Source organism: Bacillus rossius, chromosome 2 (assembly GCF_032445375.1).
Source record: "Bacillus rossius redtenbacheri isolate Brsri chromosome 2, Brsri_v3, whole genome shotgun sequence".
Lineage (NCBI taxonomy): Eukaryota > Metazoa > Arthropoda > Insecta > Phasmatodea > Bacillidae > Bacillus > Bacillus rossius.
The window spans coordinates 101,425,504-101,451,252 of record NC_086331.1 but is presented as its reverse complement, the minus strand read 5'-3'; the positions used below and the strand labels follow the sequence as shown (position 1 = coordinate 101,451,252).

The 25,749-nt window shown below is 36.2% G+C and overlaps 1 protein-coding gene across 1 annotated transcript in view; it reads right to left on the bottom strand.

The window, feature by feature from the left end:
- Positions 1-25,749, bottom strand: part of LOC134528937 (trichohyalin) — a 194,584-nt gene that overhangs the window by 7,597 nt on the left and 161,238 nt on the right. Inside the window, exons 33-38 of the mRNA XM_063362606.1 lie at positions 24,835-25,014; positions 22,748-22,840; positions 21,414-21,468; positions 14,714-14,855; positions 7,121-7,256; positions 3,228-3,325 (exon numbers count right to left, since the gene is read on the bottom strand). Of these exons, the coding sequence (XP_063218676.1) occupies positions 3,228-3,325; positions 7,121-7,256; positions 14,714-14,855; positions 21,414-21,468; positions 22,748-22,840; positions 24,835-25,014 (704 nt within the window). The remainder of the gene's footprint in view (positions 1-3,227; positions 3,326-7,120; positions 7,257-14,713; positions 14,856-21,413; positions 21,469-22,747; positions 22,841-24,834; positions 25,015-25,749) is intronic.

The following is a 25,749-nucleotide window of genomic DNA, read 5'->3' as shown; positions in this document are numbered from 1 at the left end:
TTTTAATATTTGTTTAAAAAATTAATAAAAAATATAATAATTAAATTTTGAATAAAAATATTTTTAAAAAACCGTTGCATTTCCGTTACGGACGCTAACCTGAAAATCCGTAATTTTTATGTTAGAAAATTGGGAAATAATTAAAAAATCATAAAAAATTAATCAATCGAATTTATTGAATAAAAAAATTAAAAAAAATTATAACAAAATGTACACTTACGTCATGGAGCTCGGAGCCTCGGTTCGAACCCGACGAGGTCAAAAAAAATTATGGTGACAGTTACTTCCTCCATGGAATCTATCGGCAGACTGACCTTCCACCACTTATGTCAAGGTATATATATTCACAGCGAGTATGAGGTCATGTCCGCCATCTTGGAAAACTTTATATATTATCCAAATCAATAAAAAAAATTAAAGTAAAAAAATAATTATTAAATTTTTAATAAAAACACTTTAAAAAACTGTTGCACATATCGTTTCGCCCACCATCTTGAATTCTAGAAATTTGGCATTTTTCGTAATGCCCGCCATCTTTGATGACTATAACATCATCGCTAAACTTTATGTTACGTCCGCCATATTAGTTTCTAGAATGTTGCACTCTTTGTTACAGCCACCATCTTGAAAAACTGCAATTTTTATGCTAGATATTTGGAAAATTTTCAAAAATTATAATAAAAATTTATTAATCAAATTTAAATAAAATAATATTTAAAAAATGCACTTATGCCTTGCAGTCCTCGGTTCGAACCTGGTATGACCAAAAATGAAAAAAATCATCGACAGATCCTTCCTTCACGGTAGCCACAGGAAGACTAACATCCCACCATCAATACCAAGGTATATATCGTCAGGTGGTATGACGTCATGTCCGCCATCTTGTCTTCGTCTGCTGGTAGCCACTATCTTGTTTTCATCTGCTAGAGTGTGCTGAAAACATGTTAGTTTAATACTTACCCGCTAGAGTGCAGTAATAATTTATTATTACTGTGATACCCGCCATCTTGTCATTTGGGTGCCATCTTGGAATTGTGCAATTATTTAGCTAGAAATTCGGGAAAAAGTTCAAAATTCATTAAAAAAAATAACTTATTCATTTACATACTGACTCTAAACTTGGTTCGATCCCTGGACGATATAAAATTAATTTAATATGACATCAATTTAGCATAATAGTGACAGGTTCGAGAAATAAAACACAGCAATTTGTTTTACAAATGTAATATTTATTACTTAATTTCTATTCTACTACAGGATCAACTGCGAAGGTTAGAAATTTTACAAACATTTAGGTCTGCATAGACGTGAAATGACTAATTCTTAGCTCCAATCGGTTTGTACTAGACAGAGACCAGCCAGAACCTACACTGACTAGTCCTCTTCTTGACAGAGTTTCTGGACACCGTGTTTAATAGTTTGCTTCACATAGTTAGAACTGTAAATTACTGCAGCCGATGTCTTGAATGCACACTTCTTCTTTTTGTCATCGAACGGATATGGCTTTCCATATATACAGACCAACCACAAGTTATATTTTAATGGACCGTTTGTTGCTACATCTGATTGATTATGTCCTGTCTGATATCATCAAGAAAAGTACAAATGTCATTCGACTCACTTAACGTATTTAGATAATAGTATTCTTTCAATGTTCCACGAAATGCAAACTATGCCAAGTATAAGCCATTATGATTCACCAGTAATGCACCAAACAAAGTCTTGGGTTTAGTTTCATGTCCAGACGTCATAGCAATCGGTTGCTGCACTTCTGTTTTTTTTTTGCTTGTACGCTCACGAGTCTCCAATATAAACCGAGGAATCGCACTTTCTACAGGTAGTTCAACAGTAGGCACACAGACTTCACCTTTACAGTTGTTTGCATTTCGACGCAAATTATTGATTCTAGTAAACCATTCATGACACTTATCACAGTGAAACTTCATGCGAGAAGGATTGCAAGGCATAAGGACATTTTTTAAATATTATTTTTTTAAAATTTGATTAATAAATTTTTATTATAATTTTTGAAATTGTTTCCAAATTTTTAGCTTAAAATTTACAGTTTTTCAAAATGGTGGCCTTAACAAATAGAGCAACATTCTAGAATCCAATATGGTGGACGTTACATAAAGTGTAGCGATGATGTCATAGTCATCCAAGATGGCGTGCATTACGAACAATGCCAAATTTCTAGATTTAAGATGGTGGTCGTAAAGTTATGTGCAATGGTGTTTTTTAAAAGTATTTTTTATTATAAATTAATTATTTTTTAAATATAATTTTTTATTATTAAAATCGAATAATAAATAAAGATTTCCAAGATGGCGTACATTACGTCATACTCGCTGTGGATATATATATACCTTGACATAAGTGGTGGGAGGTCAGTCTGCCGATAGATTCCGTGGAGGAAGTTCCTGTCACTATCTTTTTATTATTTTGTCGGGTTCGAACCGAGGACTCCGAGCTCCATGATGTAAGTGTACATTTTTTTTATAATTAAAAAAAATTGTTAAATTTTTATTATTCAATTTGATTGATTAATGTTTTTATGATTTTTAATTTTTTTTCGATGCTCTAACATAAAAATTACGGATCTTCAAGATGGCTGCCATAACGGAATCGCAATGGTATTTTTAAAAATATTTTTTATCAAAATTTAATTATTTAATTTTTTAAAATTTTTAAAAAATTTTTCCATTAAAATTGGATAAAAATAAAGTTTTTCAAAAAATAAAGATTGCAACGGTGACGTCATAATTCATGATAACGTTAGAGGCTTATCGGAGGCTGTAGACATGGATGCTTAAGCCTATATATGGACATTTCTATCAGCTGGTATTTTTATAGACTAAAAACGGGAATTTTTCCTTCGAAACGGAAATTTTTCCCTCGAAAATATATATATATTTTTTTCAAATTGTTTGAGATTTTTTTGCGGAATTTTCTTTTTCAAAAAAATTTAAATTTTGGCGAATTTTGAGTTATTGAAGTAATCTTTGAGGAATTTTGTCAGGTCAATGATTTAGGTAAAGGTCAAAGTTCAAGGTCAAGGTCATTCAAGATGGCCGCCGTGACGTCAAAATCTAATAAGACGGTTGGCACTACAGCACCACACCCAGAACCCTGTCCCAGGACAGACATTTACATACTACTTCTTTAGTGCATAAAATAAGTTTTTCCAAACGTTAATTTTATATATGAAATAATTTTTAGTTACATACCTGTCCATATTTATATTTCTGATTTGTGACCTTGGCTCGTCGATAGACTGCAAACTTGCATAACTCCCATCACTCTCATCTCCGTCCTTCCAAATAGACTGCAAAACATATAGTAAGAATAGTTACGTGACAAAAAATGGGATTATAAATCACTAATATAAATGTAAAGGTTTTTTCGAGAAAACAACTATTTTGATCCAAAGAACTACAAGAAAATCCTGGAGATTGATCCATCTAGTCGTGGAACAATTATTTTACTAGAGTAAAAATTTTCATTTTTAAAAACTTTAAGAATTATTATTTTGTCAGTAGCTTACTTGCAAAAAGATTTTGGTTTAAAAATTGACGTTGCATTGCGTGCTACAAAGAGTCTTGATTTTAAATTTGGATGCAAATTCGTTAACACATGCACTCATGCATACATACAAGAATACATATTTATTGTTGAAAAAAAAGATATATGGGTACATTCGTGTTCGCACAGTTACTTAAAAAACTGAGGTATGAAATTATGACTGCAATTTAAAATATTTTTTACACAAACATTTGTTTTGTATTACTACACAATTGCACAAATGTACGGACGTGTAGGACTACACTTTGTATTGTGTACTGCTGGGCTTCCATTTATGTGTTCGTTAACTCCGTAATATTATAGTGGAGGCATGGCACTATAAAGGTTAAAATAACATTAAAAATTTTTGCAAAACATCAATACAAAGTAAATGGCCTATTTTTTCTCTGTGAGAACGATTTTTCAGATTGACTTTAGAGTTTATACCATAAATGTTTACATTTGTTCTGTACATACACATAAGGGGAAATGTAATTACATAATCCCAGGAATATACCACACTGTAACTATACATGGGTAATACTTCCTTTCATATAGTCACAAACTAGCTTTTGCTGGATTCCAAAACTTTTTATACATCTTTTTATAATATTAACCCCTGTTACAACTTAAGGTGTAATATGACGGATAACGTTTATTACGAGAAAGTATCTTAATATATGTTTGTTAATAATTTTTAATATCTTCAATTAAATTTGATTTGATCAGAAGAAATTAATTTTTTTTACGTTAAAAGCTTATTTACAATATTTCACCTCTTAAGAAATAGAACTTCAGTATGTAGTAATTAAGTGTTGATAGATTATTCATGTTTAAATCCCACTTGAATAGCTTCAGAGATACATTTATTATTAAAAATAATTGACTGCTTTTCATCCCTTTTGCGGTAAAATTTATTAAAAGGGTAAAGGTCAATATCATGCTATTACATTATAATAATATACTCAGTTTCTTAAATCTATCTTAATTTACTTGGATTTATGATTTTTACTGTAAAACCAACGTGCCCCGTTTCACTTTCAGGTTAAAGATAAATAAATGGTAAAAGCAACCTAAGTTATTTGAGATATTCATGCCAAGTTTCTTACATCCAGCTTTATTTGCTATGGAGATACACTTCTTTTTATGATAAAACAAAACTTACACTCGTTTCACCGTTAAAAGTTAAACTCCAGAAAATTTAAAGAAAGTGCAATTCTTAACTTTACAGTCTTGTTATGCAGTCTTACTTTTAAACCTTTAATCTAATAGATTAGAAAATGTGCATTTTTGAAAACAAAGTTAATATTGTGCCAGAATTGGCTCTTATATACTACTACTAGTGTTTATTAAGAAAATGCATTTTTGTTTTTGTCACAAGTTTACTCCACAAATTATTACAAAACGTTATTTTCGAGCTGTAGGAGGTCACGCAAATTTTTTTAAAATTTTTTTTAAACAGATAATTTCAACTATAAATTATAATCAGATTTTTTCAATCAGTATCCGTTGAAATTTTTTTAGAAGAAATATCAAATGCAAGAGAGCTATCGGAATAAATTAATAGGGAAAAACCTCCCGTAAAAGTAATGTGGGAAAATGAATTTATCAAAACCGTCGGGTCATCGAGTCTTAAGAGGGTGGTCACCTTAATTATTTTGCTTCAATTGTTTCGTATTTTAACACATGATGTTAGATATATTATAATAAAACTATATCTTTATGTCTGTAAAATTTAATTTCTATTAAAAAAGTCCTTATTTAAAATGTTTTATGAGCTTAAATGTTGATTATCATGTCAGTCTGAGCATGTATTGGAAGTAGGGCCTATGTAATAATGGGTTAAACAGTTTTGGAATAACCGTTTCTATGAAGTGTCTGTCCTGAAATGCTTTCTATTCAACATGTCATAAATTAACTCATTTAAAATTAGTGTTTCCCAACAACGAAGAAATCTGGTACCTTCGGGAATTTTGGAAAATATATTTTTAATTGATTTATAAATTAAAAATTAAGAGGTTCAAGACGAAAACTACATACAAACGGTTAACTTAAATCGGTATACCAATATTTTTATGCTTTCAGTAAAAGCTAGGACAGATATTAATATTATCTTTTAAGTTTATACAAACTATTAAACAAGGACCTTTTTAGTAGAAAAATAATGCGAACGAGTCTTTCAGTAGTGGCCAGTGATGTGTAAAAATCTAACCTTGGTAACGAGCACACTCATGTGTTCTCATGTTGTTCATGTTGAAAATAAACATATAATACGAAATTCGGACACAGAAATTAAAGTAGAACTGTTTAAAATAATGCCGAGCGTGATAAATATCCTGATAAATAAAATAAACGCTTTTCGAATACGAAATTTTCTAGATGCGAATCATACACATACTTTCTGCGCCCGCCGCTAGGATTCGCTGCCTGAATCGTAAACGTTGCTTGCAACCAACAAACGCAGATAAAAATTAGCAGAACGAAAATAACAGGAAATTTTAAACTGTTAAAAACGGCTCCGATAAAACCGCGGCTTTGATCCTGATTTTTTACAATAAATTTGATAAAATATTACCAACCCCGTTAATATTCATTAATCATTTAATACTATGAAGTTTTCGCGCACGTTATAACTTATACTTCAGTGCAATTACTAAATTACTAACTCGGAACATTTTAAAACACATAATATAACAGAAGTTTATGTTTGTATATTTATTTTTGCTTAAACGACTGAAATCATTTGGTAAATACATTCTACAAGCAAACCTTAACAATATTGAGCTTGATTCAACATTATTACATTATGATGTTACTATAAAAAGAAAATGACGAGATTTCAACCTTTCCCCTTGAGTTTACCAAGCGTGCGTTCCAAAGCTGTGCTAATAAGCCGTTAAGGATTTTGGAAGAAGAGTATGTTTGTATTATAACAATTGTAATGCCTGTTTTCTTGGGTGTTTTGAAACTTGTGATTACATTTTACTATTGCTAGCCTAAATAAGTTGAAAAAAATACATTCCCGGGTAGTTTTACCATCATAATATTTCGATTGGCACACCTACGCATTGGGTATGTCCTCTTAGGTTAACGAAAGTGACTATATACGGGTACATGTTGCCACGCATGGGTCCGCCATCTTTGCGAAACTATTTCCGTTCATCGACTTTCTTTCCGCTTTTCACGAATGGCTAGAGACCTGCAAAATTCGCGGATTCATTTCGTGATATGCTACAATTCAAATAATTATACCTTAGCGCTGCTTCTGCAATTGGTTCACTGTTAATCTGGAGTGATGAGGGCCAATTAAAGATCCTCGCTCAAAGAAGTGTCGAATCACAGACACTCGGTCGAGACGACTCACAAGTCAGCAGCCAATGAACAGGTGGCATTTGTCCGAGTGTGTAGAGTGTAGTAGAGTCTATCCTGGAGGTCATTGAACCCGCGAATTTTGCAGGTCTCTACGAACGGCGTGTAACGAGAGCCACGGTGTTTGCACACCGGACACGTGACACGTCTCGTGACCGACGAAGCGAGGTCGCGCCGTGGAAGTGCTCACCTGCTCCTGATGCGCCGCTGTGTGCTCCAGGGACAGGCTCTTGCGGTGCAGCGCGCCGTCCTTCTGCGCATGCGCGCGCTGCTCGCCGGTTCTCTTGGCGCGCGTCTCCGCCGCCTGCGACTCCGTCGACGCAGCCCTGCATCACACGCCGCTCAGCAAACACCACTTCACGCTTCATTTACCCTCATCGCCGCTGTTTCGACGTTAAAAAAAAATGATTAAGTAACCAGTAGGGACCGCATCAAAACTCGCGGCTTCATTTCGTCATAGGTAGGGACACCCTGTATTTCGCGATTTCATTTCATGTCAAGGTATTTCACAAAACACTGTAGCTTTTTCTAAGAGTCATGGATAGGGGCATGCAGATTTCGCGAAAAAAATCTGAATACTTATTAGACTGCAACAAGGTATACCCGCAAATGTGGTTTTTTCCTTGTGATTGGCGGCCGTCTGTGAGAGAAGTCGTTGCCTTATTTGACCGAGCCACTCAGGACGCGTTTACTTCCGCACCGAATCACTTTGATTGGTGTTGTTACAATCGATATGTACCTGAGAGAAACTCACCCAATCACGAAACACAGACGATGCTACAGTGTTTTGACTTTCATCTAGTCCCGAAATCTTTTCGCGAAATCAGCATGCCCCTAGTCATGGCTAGAGACCTGCAAAATTCGCTGTTTCGATGGCCTTCAGGATAGACTGCACATACCCCTGTACACTCGGGCAAATAACGCAAATTCATTGGCTGCCGACTTGTAAGTCGTCTCAGCTGGTTTGTCTGTGATTTGATCCTTCTATGGTTGAGGTTTTATAACTAGTTGAGATTCGTCCAGATGAACAGTAAGCCAATAGCAAAATTATCTAAGAGCTATATGTGTTTGAATTCTAGCCTATCACCGAATGAATCCGCGAATTTTGCAGGTCTCTAGTCATGGCTAGAGACCCGTGAATTTCGCGGATTCATTTCGTGTTATGCTAAAATTCAAATAATTATACCGTAGTGCTGCTTCTGTCATTGGTTCTCTGTTAATCTGGAGGACTGAGGGCCAATTAGAGACCCTCACTCATAGAAATGTCGAATCACAGGCCACCCAGTGGAGACGACTCACAAGTCAACAGCCAATGAACAGTTGGCATTTGCCCGAGTGTGTAGAGGATATTGGAGTCTATCCTGGAGGTCATTGAACCCGCGAATTTTTCCGGTCTCTACTTATAGGCGCTGTTTCGACGTTAAAAAGCATTAAGTAACCAGTAGGGACCGCATCAAAACTCGCGGTTTCATTTCGTCATAGGTTAAAGATTCAAACTTGTGTGTCTCTAAAACTACTTCTGCTATTGGCACACGGTTAATTGGTAAGGGCATGCATATTTCGCGAAAAGATTCCACGACTAGCTGAATGTTAAAACACTGTTTCGTGGTTGGGTGAGTTTATTTCAGTTCCGCGTCGATTGTTACAGCACCAATCACAGCAATTCAGTGCGAAAGCAAACACGTCCTGAATGGCCCAGTCAAATAAGGCAACAACTTATTATAATATAATATAATAATATAATTATTTATTTCCCCTTTTTTACACTTTGTTAACAGTATTCACTTAATTAACCAGGAAATTTAGCACTCACGAAAGCAAGCTCGTATGTGAGTGAATATAGTCACTTAAAATTACATGCGGTATTTTGACGATTGTAGACATTTGTAAATGTATAATAACTGAGAAATAAATATATATAATATAACCTAAGAAACCATACATTAGTTATATAAAGATGAAAGTTAAAAATAGCAATTTATTAAAATGCAATATAATGTATAAACAGAAAACGTATAAATTAGAACATTTTTACATGAATAAATGAAAATATAATTTAATAAAAATTAGTATTTTAAGTAAAGTACAGGTACAAAATTGTAACAACATATAATAAACTTACTTAAATACTAAAGCCATCTCTTCATCAGTTAAATTATATAGCCAAATATTAACATATTTTTTCATTTGAAAATAATTTGTAGTTTTTAGTTTTTCAGAAAGAATAGCAACAATTTTTGAAAGCAAAAATTCTAAAGAACTCTGAAATATTGTTTTATGAAATATATGGATTTGTAAATTGATTTTCTGTCTATGCCATATAGGATAGTTATGACTTATGATCTATATAATTTAACTAATTATCCCTTTGATACACATTAATTATTGCAGCTCTAATAAACAATCTTTTAATATGAAATACATTTCATAGTTTAAAAAGTTATTTGGATGGGTACATGTGGTTTTTTTGAAAATAACTCGCAAAATAAGTTTTTGAATTGTTATAAGTGGCTTGATTGACGTTTTATTCATCACTCCCTAAGCCAGAATGCCATACTGCATATCAGACTGAAAAATAGCAAAGTAAACCATTCTAATACTTTTAATAGATAATATTGATCTTAGTTCAACGAATTTATACACCATTTTTCGAATCTTGTCTGTAACATAAGAAACATGTCTATCCCATTTTAGAAAATAGTCGAGCACTATACCTAAGTATTTTATATTCTGTACTCTTTCTATAACACTACATTTTTCACAGTTAACGTTTATTTTGTTACGTACATGAATTTTTAGTTCATGTTCAATAGGTTGACGCAAAATGTTGGCAGAGAAAGTAATATATTTTGTTTTATTTATGTTTAGAGAAAGAAAACTATCATCTAATATTTCTTTGACATTTTTAAGTTCGTTATTTACCGTTTAAAAAACCGAAGGCCAATTCTCGGATGAATATAAAATTGCAGTATCATCTGCAAAAGAAACGATATGCCCCGTAATGTCTAAGTTACATAGATCATTTATATATATCAGAAACAAAATTGGCCCAAGAACACTGCCTTGTGGGACGCCTATATTTATATAGGGTGACTCCTAATTTATTATTTACTTTGACTCTCTGAGACCTACCCTCCAAATAACCTTTAAACCAAGTATTTGCCAAACCTCTTATTCCTACTTTATCTAATTTATCTAAAAGTATTTTATGTGAGACTGTATCAAAAGCCTTAGCAAGATCCAACATTACACCAATAAATTTTTTATCTTTTTCTATGGCTTTTTGCACAATGTTTGTTACTTTAATTAAATCATCATTTGTACTTAAGCCTTCTCTAAACCCAAATTGGTTTACAGACAGTATTTTGTTGTTATCCAAAAATGACATTAATTGTTCTTTTAACACATTTTTCTATAATTTTGGAAATGTTGCTTAATATAGAGATTGGTCTAAAATTTGAGTATGCAAATCTACCCCCTTTATGCAATGGTATGACAATCGCTTCCTTGAGCCGTCTAGGAAATTTTCCTAAACTTAAGCTTAAATTTGCTATATGAGCTAGAGGTTTGCACAATTTATATTTATGTTCTTTTAATATGTTTACATTTATCTTATCAGAACCCAACGCATTTGAGTTTTTAATTTCAGAAATAATTGATTGTATATCATATTCTGACACAGGAGCTAAGAATAAAGACCCTTGAAGAATTTTTGTAGCAACTGAATAATTTATGGACTTATTACTAGAATTACTTTTAATGATTTCTGAAGCCATAGTATTTCCAACATTTGTAAAATATCTATTTAGAGTGTTTGCAGCTTGCTCAGGATTTGAAATGGCAATTATTATGTTATTATCACTTATTATAGTTTTAATACATACTTTTTAATTTTTTCAGCCAGTAACTTCTTTAATAATATTCCAAATTTTTTAGAATCATTTTGTACTTCAGCAATTTTTATTTTATAATAATTGTCTTTATTTATTCGTATAAGAGACGTAAGCCTATTTCTGTAGTTACAAAATGTTTGTCTTAGCTGCGTATTAAATGTTTGTTTGTTTAATTGTTGTTTAATTTTGTCTCGTGTTCTAATAGATTTAATCAACCCGATTGTAATCCATGATTTAACATTTTATTTGACTTACGTGTATTAACAGTAAGCGAACTAGCTTTGTCTATGCAATTTTCTATCAAATTTACAAAATTATATGTTGTTATATCAACATTTAGCTCATTTAAAACACAATTCCACGACTCCAATTCAAGAAAATTGGATAAAATTTTTCCATCAAAATTTTTTTGTATATTGTTTTTCCTAAGAGAGCTTTGACACACAATATTGTAGCTAATAACAGTAGCAAAATGGTCTGTAATATTAGTGTATAACACAGCAGCATAAACATAATTTTTATTTTTTATTTTTGCAAACGCATGGTCTATACAGGTTTGTGTGAAAAGTGTTTTGCGTGTATATTTGTTAATACAATATATCAAGCCATGTTAAGCAAGAATGTTTAAATATTTTTCTTTGTATTTATCATAAACAGTCGTAAATATATTTATATTAATGTCACCAACTAGCAGTATTGTGGTATTGTGAACAGTAAACGCATTGTCTAATGAATTTAGGAAGTCGTCAAGACATCCAGAAGGATATCTGTAAACTGCTAATAGCGAAGCATGACTTGAAACAGCGGCGTCGCTGCAACTGAGCGCGACAGTGACACGCAAGCAGACTGCTCCCGCGAGGACAATATCCTCTTAGTAGAGACCTGAAAAATTCTCGGATTCATTTCGTGTTATGGTAAAATTCAAATAATTATACCTTTGTGCTGCTTCTGCCATTGGTTCACTGTTAATCTGGAGGACTGAGGGCCAATTAGAGACCCTCACTCATACAAGTGTCGAATCACAGGCCACCCAGTCGAGACGACTCATAAGTCAGCAGCCAATGGACAGTTGGCATTTTCCTGAGTGTGTAGAGGATATTGGAGTCTATTCTGAAGGTCCTCGAACCCGCGAATTTTTCCGGTCTCTACCTCTAATTCAGCAGCCAGCTCGCTTTTGACAAACACTGCTACTCCATAACTTTTACGAAGCGTTGTTTTGCTAAAGTAAGCGCTGTAGTTTGCAATGGAGTACAACGAACTCTGCCCGCTTAGCCAGGTTTCAGTAAGAACTATAATATCAAATTTTACTCTAATGTCCGATAATAAGACCAAAAACATTTCAACGTTTTTGCTTATACTTCTAATATTTAAATGCAGGCCACTAAAACCATTATCTACAAAAGTTTTATCTAATTCAGAACAGTCAAGACAGTCCCATGTGAAAATATCTGAATCTAATGATTGTAAAAATTCATTCATAAAAAGATTTTTAGAAACTTACAGATTAACTAGAAATTCTTGAAGGCACTAAGTTTTCAAGATCTGAGGGACGTCTGATTCTTGTGGCAGGTTTCCCTTCCTCTTTTCTTACGAATATTTTCGCGTCGCGTACCCACACAAACCTGAAGTTGTTCTCTCTTGCTACTTTCTTTGTTTCCCAGAGAAGAGATTTATTGTAGTGCGTGAGATGTTCATTTATAAAATTCCTACTTGCAGGAAATCTAGTATTCACTTCTGAAGCCAACAGCGTCTTGTTTTCTTTGAATTTCTGTAACCATTGATCTCTTGTTTGTCGGGAGAGCAAGTATTGGCCTAGGCTGGTCTGTTCAGCTGCTGGGTAATCTGTGAGCAACTTGGACATCCTTATCGCTCACGTCAATGCCAACAGCCTTAGCGATTTCGCCTACTACAGCAATACAGTTTTCGCCTCTCGTCTCAGTCATTCCAACAATTTCAATGTTCATGTTTCTACTGTATTGTTCAAGTTCGCTAACTCTTTCTTCTATATCGTTGACCGGTGTTTTTAAAAAAAAACATTTTCTTTCTCTAGTCTATAATTTTTTCTTGAATTATTTTTGTAGTAGCACGAAATTCCAAGAACTGTCCAGATATAAATTTGACACTGATTTCCAAGGACTCTATTTTTTGAACAACTTTTTGGAGATCCGGTAACTGGCGGTGGATTTCAGCCACTTGTTCCATTAAAAGCTTTATATCAACAACCGGATCAATATTACTCACCTTAAGAGCTTTGCACTTCTCACAATACCAGGTGTCTTTCTTCAATCCAATCTTTCTTAAGTTTTCTGCCGTTTTCAAAGATGTGCACTGAACATGAAAGTAATTTTCACAATTCCCTGAGCATTTAATAATGTCCTTTACGTTCGGCGCCTCCAGACACATGAAACATTTACCACACACTTCTGAATCATTTGACATTGTTAAGTAATTATTTAACTGACGAAAATTTAAGGATAAACAGTTTAAATAATTTTTTTGACACTTTCACTAGGCACGATACTTCGCGTTTGAACGGAGCACCGGCCGTCACGTCTGCTCTCTACCACGGTCAACTGTCAACTTCTCTCGCAGACGGCCGCCAATCAAAATGAAGAAACCGCTGGTGTGGATATACCTTGTTGCAATCTAGTACGCTTTCAGATTTATTCGCGAAAAATGCCTGCCCCTATTAATTGGGCATACTTCTGGCCAACTAAAGAAGTATCGAATCACAGGCTACGAATTTTGAGACATCTCAACAGCTTGCCAACAATGAACAGATGAAACTTGACCGAGTACACACAGGGCTGTGGAGTCTATCCTATAGGTCTTTGAAAAACGCGGATTTTTCCGGTCCCTACTTATCATGTGCGATTCCGAGGTGATACGAGGCTGCAGCCAATGAACGTTATTGCATCGACGGGATTCTGCATGCGTTTTCAGAGTATAGCCTCTCACCAGAAAATAAAACAACACGAATCGTGTAGATCTCTATCGTTATTGTTCCAGACAACTTAGCAAGCTATAAATAGATACCGGAAAAATTCGTGGTTTCAATGGCCTTCAGGATGGACTGCACATTTCCCTGTACACTCGGCCAAATAACGCCAGTCCATTGGCTGCTGACTTGTAAGTCGTCTCAGCTGGTTTGTCTGTGATTCGATCCTTCTTTGGTTGGAGGTTTATAATTGGTTGAGATTAGTCCAGATGAACAGTAAGCCAATAGCAAAATCATCTAAAAGGTATATGTATTTGACTTCTAGCTTATCGCCGAATGAATCCGCAAATTTTTCCGGTCTCTAGCTATAAAGGCCGTTTGTACCCAAGATCTAAAAAAAACTGCTTCCTTTAATCGTTAAAATTTCGTTTTTTTTTTTTGGATGAAAGGTGAAAACATAAGCACACAAATATATGTTGTGGAGAAAAAAAATCAGTAACTAATTTTTATTCTTAATTTCCAAGTGGAACCTTTGTGAGCCAAGTAAAGTATTAAAAATAAAAAAAAGAGAGAGTTGTAGTAAAAAGTGAGCAGGGCAGCAACTAGAGTCTCTGGCACCCGGGGCATGAATGGATTCATGCGCCCCCCCCCCCCTTCTTTTTTTGCTCATACCACACCAATAAAGCGGGGGGTCTGGGGGCCCTCCCACGGAAAAATGGTGCTATTTAAGCATTTTCGGTACCTACATGTAACAGTTTCTGTGCTACTGTAACTTCCATGCATGAACCCACTAGTAGGAATTACAATGCAAGCGATTTCGGCGCCCCCACAGCTTTGCGCCCGGGGCGTATGCCCCGCTTGCCCCCCCCCCCCCCCTAGTTGTGGTATAAAGTGAGTTTCAAGCGTGGATGAACCGGTCGGGCTGGCACGGGGCGCGTGTCTGGCGAGATACCTGCGGAAGCCGGCTGCCTTGCTGGCGCGCTCGCGCTCCCGCCCCTCCTCGGACAGACGCTGGTACTTGCGCAGCTCGCCCGCCACCTCCGCCAGGCGCTGCACCGTCGACTGGAACTGCGTCTGCCGGCTCGCCGACGGCTCTGCGCAGACAAGCACACTGCCGCAGACAGGCACACGGCCGCAGACAGGCACACTGCCGCAGACAGGCACACTGCCGCAGGCGGGACGGGAAGCCTAAGATGTACATCAAGCTCTGTCCCTGCCCGAACACGCCCGACTATTCACCTTCGGCCAACCTCGGGTTTATTTATATATATTTATATTTCTCTGTTTATTTCAATGTAGCTATACTAACCTAACTAACCGTCCATGGTGTTTTAAAGTTTTTTTTTTAATGTAGCTAACCTAACCGACCACTTTTAATATTTGAATTCATTTTTCCTGCGCAAAAATAAAACAAATCCCGAGGTTGGCCGAAGGTGAATATTCGGGCGTGTTCGGGCAGGGACAGAACTTGATGTACATCTTAGGCTTCTCCACCGGGACACGTGCAACAATTGGTGACTGCGAACCAACACGCGACGCGTGTTTCGCTACGACCCGCGAGAATCGTGGCCCACGGTACGGATCAGTGACGTCAAAGGGTCAGCAAACATTGAAAAACTAACGTGAAATATGACAAATTTATCTCACCAAAAATCCATCGTAACATATTTTTGTATATATTATTTTTATTGGGGGCATTTAAACTGTTTAATTCAAATATGGAGTAAAATAAGTTTTGTGTTGACAGTGTTGCAATACCTGTGTGTTGCCATAGCAACCATATAGCCATAGATAAAAAAAACTACCGCAACAGTTCCTAACCTCAATTGTTGTTTACGTTAAACTTCGTTTTAAATAGGTTTCGCTCCTTAACAGCTCCAGCTATGATACCTAATAAACACAAATTTTAACAAAAAAAGACTTAAAAAACCATTCAAAAACAAATTAATATGCACTAAAAAGTTAAAAAAAATTATTGCGTATTTTTCTACAACTTAATAATAAACTTAATTTTTATACTCATCAATATGTAGGTACGATTTATGTGTTTACCACGCAAGAAGGTAGGTATAATGTAGTTACAATTATTCTTATTTCTGGAGTCGATATTAGCCAAGGAAACACTACAATATACCTAGCAATAATAATACGAGAATACTTTAACAAATATGTTTTTTTACAAATGAACTTTTATACTAACGACAGTAATAAACCCATTTACAAATTAACTTTTAAACGACAATATATTGTGAAAATATCTGCGACCTTGAAACGATATAAATAATACCTAATTAAACCAAATAAACGATATTTAATAACTATGCTGAGACATAATGTAGCAAACGGTGATACCAAAATATAGTCAATATTAAACACAAGGACTTACCGTAAGAAGGACGGTGTAGGTATGTGTTGAGTTAGATTTGAAGAGTGACACCGACTCCAAAAATAACAATAATTGTAACTACATTATACCTACATTCTTGCGTAGTAAACACATAGATCGTACCTACATATTAATGAGTATAAAAAGTAATTAATTATTAAGTTGCAGAAGAATACGCAATAATTTTTTTTTACTTTTTAGTGCATATTTATTTGTGTTGGAATAGTTTTTTTTTGAAGTCGTTGTTTTGTTAAAATTTGTGTTTATAAGTGCATATTAATTTGTTTTGGAATAGTTTTGTTTCAAGTCGTTTTTTTTTGTTGTTAAAATTTGTGTTTATTTTTTGATTTTTAGTGAATCTGAAGTACACTAACTAATTTGTCTGAATATGGGTAGACCGACTAAACGTGCTGCTCATATGAGACAGCGCCGTTTAAATGAAACAAACGAAGTCAGGGAGAAACGCCTATCCCAACAGAGGAAATCTACCTCGAGGACAATTTCAAAAGAGACTTGCGAAGAGCGCAAAAATAGACTTTCGAAAATGCGGCTATACATGAAAAAGTTTTGAACAGGGAAAATATCTAAAAACGTAGTGACCGTCTCGGCTTGATCAACGATCGTCTATCAAATGAGACGGAAGAGCATCGTGCCCACCGACTCAGCGTGATACACGATCGTCTATCCAAAGAGACAGAAGAGCAACGTGCAAACCGTCTCATCATGATCCACGTTACGGTAGGCGACAAAAATATCCGGATAGCCTATAAAACATTCGGCCGAGTATCGTTAATTTTCTCCTAAGAATTGAAGAGTTCCGTTACTTTGTCAAGGATCCCATAATCAGAACCTAACCAAACTTTCATCAAACTACCCTTGAAGTACATCATTTCCAATAAAAAAGGAATCATTGAAATCGGTTGGCGTGATATTGAGTTATTCGTCCATTTGTCTCGCACATACTTATTGCAAATTGAAGACTTATATGGTTTTATAATGGATGCCATTGTCAGAACTGGACCAAATTGAAATGGGACCACACGTGAAGCACCAGCTTTCAAATAAAACATTATTATCAAAATTGGTTTACCCAGTCGAAAGTTCTGAGGTAACAAACATAAAAAAAAAATAAAGAATTGAGAAACTCCTCCTTTTTTGAAGTCGGTTAAAAAGAATGTCATGAGACTAGAATTCAACATTATATAATACTTACTATAGGTAAATTACATCCCTAAAATCGTATTCCTTTCACATCAACAACTGATACACGCAAGGCATATAACGTAGCAGTACCGGTGCGATAAATATGGTCCAAAATGTATGTTCATATTAGAATTTACGGTATATGCCGTTAGAACGTTATCAATGAAAGGATTTTAACGAAAAAATGTTGTGTTCGTAATTACGCAGTTTTTTTTCCTGCGGTAATCTTCACGTCTTTCGGTGTTGACCGTGTCTTATGTGTGTTCATTATAAGCTCTCAGGCTCACCACTCTTGATGCATCTATCTTGATACAAAAAGCTTCCATCAACTTTCCCCAAGCTTTACATCAACATTACCAGTCTCCATTCGTCCAGCTTGCCACGAAAGGCTTGAATCAAATTAGCTCAAACCAGTACAAGATTTATATAAATCTTACTAGTATCCACGTGACCGTCTTGCTAATAAGTTTAAATCAAGCTAGCTCAGCTTTACATACAGCTAAACTTTCTCATTGCGTCCAGCTTACTACAACGTGCTTAAACCAAGCTAGCACAAGCTTTACATCAATTTCTAATTTATTCCGAAATTACAACTAAATTTGTAAGGATTTATTTAAGCTTTTTTTTGCAAGTTTGGGTAAGCAAGTGGATTTCATCAGCATTAAAATTAAAACTGAAAGCAAAATTTAATATAGATTTATATGGAATGCTTTATCAACAAACGAATTTAAGCAAATCTGCAAGTTTATTGCAAGCAAAGACGCTTTTTAAGCTTAATTGAAACTGAACATAGCTCCATCGTCATCGCTGCTGTTATATCGTCACTTGGCAACAAAAGTAATTTGGCCGCTTAGTTCAAACAAAAAACAGACTTATTATTCTACCTGAAATAAGTGAAAACTGTTAAATCAATTAATAAGAGCCTTCAGATACTTTTTTTATTCTATATTGCAATATATATTATATATGTAATATTTTACTGTCATATAAAGTACGAGTTTAGTATACTTTCGTTTAATGCATACCTTAAGTCATTTTGTGTGCACAAGTTGGTACAAAGTTATTCGACAAGTCACGTCGTATAAATAAAACAATGTAACGACAATAATTAAAAAAGGCAAATAAACAAACTTTTATAATCTTATACTTTCTGAAATTAGAACTTGTTCTACAGCGAGCGTAAGTTGTTTAAAATCTCCGCATGGAAATATATTACAGCTAAAGGAGAGAAAATATGCACAGAATAAAATGTGCAATTATTTGTGTATAGCAAAAATATCCATGTTCAGAATATAAATATGGACAATCATGAACATTTTTATTGTTCTGAAAAGCGCAGTCAGGCCTGTCGATGCCACTTGTTGTGTAGATGGTTAACAATGCCCCTTTTTGTTTTTAAGTTACGATTATAAGAATCATATGTCAATTGTTGTATTTCTTCTATTGTACTTACGAAAACATTAATTTAAATAAAGTTTAAATAAAAAAACACAAGCAATTAGTAGTTGTATACATACGCTAAAGAAATGTATTTGAAGTTTTAAAAAAATATTATGGAAACAGGAGTCCATAAAGTTTTATTTATAGAACTGCAAAATTCGGCATTACATTTTGGTATAACGATGAACTCCACAAACGTGACAAAAAAAGGTAGTGCCTATTGTTCATTGACTGCACTCACATGGTCCTTTTGTCCGAACTGCATATGACAAGGTATGTGAATTTTGTAAAGATTGTTATACATAGGTTTCTTTGTCGTTCAGGTGATGTCAAACTACACATGGGCAGGTAAGGTATGCCCGTGCCAGGGGTTTCTGCCTTGTAATTGGCTTCCATCTGCAAGGACGGTTTAGCTCCCACGCTGAATGGCTGTGATTCTTCTGCTGACAGTAAACCCGTGTCAAAAAGAAATTCAACCAGTCACGAAAAACAATTAATGTTATTGAGGTTTAACAAACATTTTCTAAATCTTTTAGCGAAAAAAGCATTACCATAGTGATGAGCATGCTGGTATCTATTTCCAGCCATACATTTGCACAAAGCTGGAATTTACGGAAATATGTTTACAAAAAATTTTCGACTAAAAATTTCACTTAAAGGCTTCTATTTAGTTGCAAAAGTTTTGAATCGCTCCGTCTAACCTGTTCCTGAAATTTTATTACAATGTTGTAATATTATAATGTCAGAAAATTTCACTTTTATTCTAAGAATAAAAAAAAAATATTTTGCAAAGAAAATATGGTTGACTACAGTAGACGGTATTTTCAACGGTCACGGGTCGTTAGTGTAACGCCTCGACATGTTCTCAAAAATAAAAATTACGAGGTCAGTCTGAATTTGACCAACAAACTTTAGCTGCAGGTTTACAACAACAAAATAAGATGAAAACACATCATACGGCTTATGGTCTAAAGTGCTACCCAAGTTTGGTCTACGTATTTGAAGTTGGTGTTGAACAACATATTTTATTGTAAATAATACGAGAAGTATTTAAGGTCGAACACCACGAGATTGGATTATGTTTGATTTATTGAATTTGTACAACCTCAGCGAGTTTTGTCACTGTAGTGAAATAATTTCATTAAAGTAGTTTTGAATAAGCGACATGAGAAAAAAAAATGTGTGGGAAATAAAGATGTCACCCCACATTATTCCAAAGAAATAAATTTAGCACAGAGACAAGTTTTTTTGTAGTTGTAGAAGTTTGTTCAATAACATAATTCAGACGCTTAGTGTTCCATCTTAAATACTTTCTCTAATATTTACAACGATAACGATGCTCATTTACAACTGCAAACACGTAATCCAGCCTTGGAAATCACTTTGAACCATAAGTTGTGTAGGTGGATGTTACCAACCTATTTTGACGTGAACCAGCAGCACAGGTTTGTTTGGTTGGATTCGGACTCATACGATATGTTCATTAATGAGCTACTGGACACCTGGGAAATTAATTATATAATTACGTAGTTAAAAAAACCTTAATCTATTTTTAAGTTGGTTCACGTAATTGCGATGTGACCTGTCAAACCAGAAGAGGTAAGTTAAATGTGGCAGGATATGCACTTAGCGAACGCCACAATTAATTACACCGTTCGGCTATGACATTCACCCAAACTAAAACATTTTATAATCGTCAAATGAGAACATGACATCAAAAATAATGTACTCGTAACGAACATTTATAATAGTTATTTTTCGCCTTGAACTCCTTTTATAATGTGCGTTGCAGTGTGGCGACAGTCTAGATTGCAAATGCTTGCAAACTTGAATGACCCTTCTCAATGGATCACGAGTGGAGATATGCAAAATTCGCGGATTCATTTCGCGATAGGCTAGCATCAAAACAACTATACCTTCGTACCGCTTCTGCGATTGGCCCACATTTTATCCGGGGAACTGTGAGTCAATGGAAAACACTAAACCATGAAAGTGCCGAATTACGGACAGCCTAGTTGAGACGTCTCACGCGTCAGTAGCCAATGAACAGGAGTCATTTACACGAGTATTTAAAGGACTGTGGAGTCTATCCTATAGGTCAATGAATCCGCGAATTTTGCAGGTCTCTAATCACGAGTTATCGGACACGCTCGAATGGGTAAGAAACCATTGACGGAAACTAGATTGTATTATCTGCCCGAGCCGCGTGCGACCCTGAGTGAACGTGAACTGTGGGAGCAGCCAATGAACACACGGCACTATCACCCACACGTTTGTGGACACTCACCTGGATTTTCCATACCTATATCCATTGTATGGGTGCATTGTTTGTGTGCAGCTAAATTTATCAGGTAAAGTTATTTAGTATTGTAGGTAGTATTACAAAGACTTGTAAACTGAACATTAAAAAGCAGTAAAATTATTTTTAACGTTTCACACAAATTTTTAAACACACTTTTTTTTACGTCTTATTAAAATTCAAAGTATTTGTGTTTTATTTACTCACGCGATTGCCATACATGTTTTTGGGCTTTACACATTAGTATTTTTAGTATATTATGGAAAAAATAGTCAAAAAGTAATTTTTATATATGTATAAAATTTCCTTATTCTATAACTGTACCTTTTTTAAATTCCTTCCTTTCCATGCTTGGAGATGATTCTTTTGATTTTGGACCCTAAAAAACAAAAAGAAAATATAAACAAATGTAATTACTTGAGCTAGCAGCTACAATATATTTTAGGCAGTTTTATTTATTTTTGAAAGATTTGGTACTGGCATTAACAATGTATTAAATACGAAAGGAGGTGCAATGGTAATACACTGGAATTATATTCTAGCCACCTGGATTTTTCGAAATAACTCCAAGCACAAAGGAACCAGAAATGTTCCCTGCAGTGGGAGATTGCATATACTTTCTCTAATGTTTCTGATTTGTTTTGTTATGTGTTTTAGTAACTAATCACGCTGTTATCTACTAGACGTTAACATTTGTTAAAAAAAAATTAAAACGGTATTTTGGTAACAAATTTTCAGATGGAACGTTTAAGATTAAACTCTATATGCAATGCCCGAAAGACGGGGCAGACAAGCGCCTTAAAACCGGTCACATTCTGTCAGGCGAAGAGGCTGTGTGCTCTCGGGAGTCTGCTTATGCGCACTGGGCGTTTAAGGTTCGTTCACGCACTGGCAGCCACTTAATCGAGAGTGCGTAGTGTACTATGGTTAGCGTGCGTTCTGTAACTTTACCAGTTGTCAATGTGAAAACTTAAGTGTCAGATCGGAGAAAAAATATTACTCAGTAAACCAGAATACTGAGTTGTGTGATAGGAATCGGAAGATGCCATTATTGTTTTAAGAGTTTTTAGGCAATTACTGTTTCATATCATTTCATCTTCAATGTTTGGCTTCGTTGAAGCATTTCATATTACTAAGTGGAATTACTGAAGTTAGTTTGGACTAACTGCTACACAATGTATCCCCCGTGAAGTTTTTGGCATTTAGTAAACAATTTATTTCTGGAAATGACCACAACTGAAATAATATTGTCATTTCTGCCTTAAAGAATACCAATTTTCATTACTAAACTATTAAAAAAGTAGCTTCCCACTTGTATGGAATGTGACTGGCGCTTGTAGCAGTCTGCCGCCTTCCCAGAGGGACAGACATGACATTCCGGTCAGACTGGTGAGTTCGTTTGGTGGGATGAGGTGTGTGTGTGTGTGTGTGTGGAGTGGCGACGCACTGCATTTTTGGGGGTTATAGGGAGTAATTATAGTAAACCAGGATCATGTTTCCCACTTGTGACAAATCCAGGTATTTTCTCGCCCGAAACATATTCCAAATAGATTTTGGGGGAAGGCAAGGCACGTAAACTGACCGAGAGACCACACTGGCGCCTGTGGATCCTCAGTGAACACTCGTGAGCTAGGGTTCCCTGTGGAAGCATGACTTACCTTCAACCGCAAAGGTGGGGTTGGAGGTGGAATGCTTGACGAGTGTTCCTTGGACTGCAGCAGCTCTGGAGCTATCCTCACCAGCTCGTCAACCTGTTGGAAATACCACTATTTGTTTGTGATGGTTAATGCCACTCAAATAAGTTTACTTCTGATAATTTAATTTTGGCTAGCTTTCCATACTATTAGAAATTTTTCATTAATTTTTTAAATAATTTTTATAGCATTTCATTTACTTTTCTTTAGCTTTTTAAACATTTTTCGTTAGTATTTGAAAGCATTTTTTTACAGAAATTATAAATATATCAGGTTTGCTTAGGTATATGATTCTTTCATCTCGTACCCTGGCAAAGAGCAGTATGATGTTACCAAAGTGAACATGACGAAACTCAAACTGCTTCTGTATTTTACTTTACTGTTCATCCTATAAAAAAATTAACATTTTTTTTTAAATTTCCTATAGATCCAGACATGAAATAACTCTTAAGTATTAAATAAGGTGACTGCATGGCTTTACTAAGACCTCTCTTCTTTACTAACAAGAATACAGTTCCAAAACAAATGTTTCGATCGCGTTTAATATCAGCGAGGAAATCGGCAGGCGACTATCTAAAGGCTTATGTACTCAAGATCAGGCTTGCTCATTTATTTTGAATACAAGTCCTTTATGTAAAACACATGACAAAAATAATTGGTGAAAGAAAAGTGCTTATATATGTGAGCATAGCCGAATTTTAATTTAATTATTTATAGCCTAACAATATTCCTTTGCGATATGTCCACATCGAAATGTCGTCGACTAATAATTGAAAGTTTGCGGTCGAAAAAGCAATGTTAATGATGTGTACGGAAAACAAGACGTGTCGTGTATCTGTATTGTAATTAAGCGTCCGAATGGTAAAGGAATCCATGTGCGTGGAAGACTAAGCCCGAGGTGTTAACATGGTCAGTGTTGGGTCAGGAACCAAAGATGTACATGTGCGTGGAATATAGGATTCAACGCGTATCCAACATTATCGTGTGGTCGAAAACAAATGCAAGTCTGTGCGTGGAAGACCAGACTAACTTGTATCCGTCATTAGCCTGTAGTCGAAAGCTACAGCTGGTCTGTGCGTGGAAGACCAGACTAACTTTTACCCACCATTATCCTGTAGTCGAAAACTATAGCTGGTCTGTGCGCGGAAAACCAGATTACGTGTATTCGTCATAACCCTGTAGTAAGATCTTGGTGGACTGTGCGCAGAATACCAGACTACGTGTATCCGTCAATACCCTATAGTAAGCTCTAGCTGGTGTGTGCGCAGAAGACCAGACTACGCGTATCCGTCATTACCCTGTAGTAAGCTCTGGCTGGCCTGTGCGTGGAAGACCAGACTACGTGTATCCGTCATTACCCTGTAGTAAGCTCTAGCTGGTCTGTGCGCGGAAGACCAGACTACGTGTATCCGCCACTACCCTGCAGTAAGCTCTAGCTGGCCTGTGCGCTGAAGACCAGACTACGTGTATCCGTCACTACCCTGTAGGAAGCTCTAGCTGTTCTGTGCGCGTAAGACCAGACTACGTGTATCCGTCATTACCCTGTAGTAAGCTCTAGCTGGTCTGTGCGCGGAAGACCAGACTACGTGTATCCGCCACTACCCTGCAGTAAGCTCTAGCTGGCCTGTGCGCTGAAGACCAGACTACGTGTATCCGTCACTACCCTGTAGGAAGCTCTAGCTGGTCTGTGCGCGTAAGACCAGACTACACGTATCCGTCATTACCCTGCAGTAAGCTCTAGCTGGTCTGTGCGCGGAAGACCAGACTACGTGTATCCGCCACTACCCTGCAGTAAGCTCTGGCTGGCCTGTGCGCTGAAGACCAGACTACGTGTATCCGTCACTACCCTGTAGGAAGCTCTAGCTGGTCTGTGCGCGTAAGACCAGACTACACGTATCCGTCATTACCCTGCAGTAAGCTCTAGCTGGTCTGTGCGCGGAAGACCTGACTACATGTGTCCGTCACTACCCTGTAGTAAGCTCTAGCTGGTCTGTGCGCAGAAGACCAGAACCAGCTCGCGGTCGGAAGCAGGTTCCAGTCCCCCAACTCGCCTGCTGCAGCAAGGTGTTGACGCGGGTCTCGCCGGCGAGGCTGGGGCGCCGGTGTCCTCCGGCCTGCTGGCGCCACTCCTCGCGTTCTCTCTCCAGGCGCTCCTTGTCGCGCCGCAGCTTCTCGTTGGTGTGGCGCAGCTTGGCGTGCGCGTCGCGCAGCTCCAACAGGTCGCTCTGCATCTGCGCACACAGCCCGGGGAGCTTCAAGCTCCAAGAACACTGCACTCTGCCATCTTTGGTGTCGAGGAGCAGTTCACCACAGCCTTGGATTGAAGCTTAGGTACAGCCAGTGGGGGTACACTGTACTTATGACTAGTCACAACCACACAAACTGTGCAACATTCAGGATTAATTGCATGATGATGGCGAGATAAGGCATACAGTTAAGTCAGTCATCTGTAAGACTCTTGTCACGTGTTTCTCAACAGGTTTGCCACACATTTGAATCTCCATTGTGTGCATTTTAGTTTAGTTTTATAACTCGTGTGATTAATTTAGGATTTTTATTTCTCACTAAAGTTCATTATTGACGTGGAATGTTTTACTTATTATGCACGTGGTTGGCAAGCATGGGTATTTTAATTATTTGGCTGTGTAAAACCAAATGACCTAGTTATGAGGAATGTTGAAATTAACTTTTGTGAGTTATTTCTATGTTTTATGTAGCCGATCATGTGAAATATTGATTCTTCCTGTCGATATATTAATTAAGAATCTGGGAAAAATCCGCCCGTGTTGTAATAGTTGAAGAAGTGTTATGATGACTAAGATTGGAGCCCTGATGACATGAATGTGCCGGTGGAAACAGTATCACCCTGTGAAAACCCACCTGCTTGTGGGCAAAGTGCATGCTCTCTCCTAAACTGCGAAGAAATTTGGACTCTACCTCCGCTGGGATTCGAACCAGGATCTCTT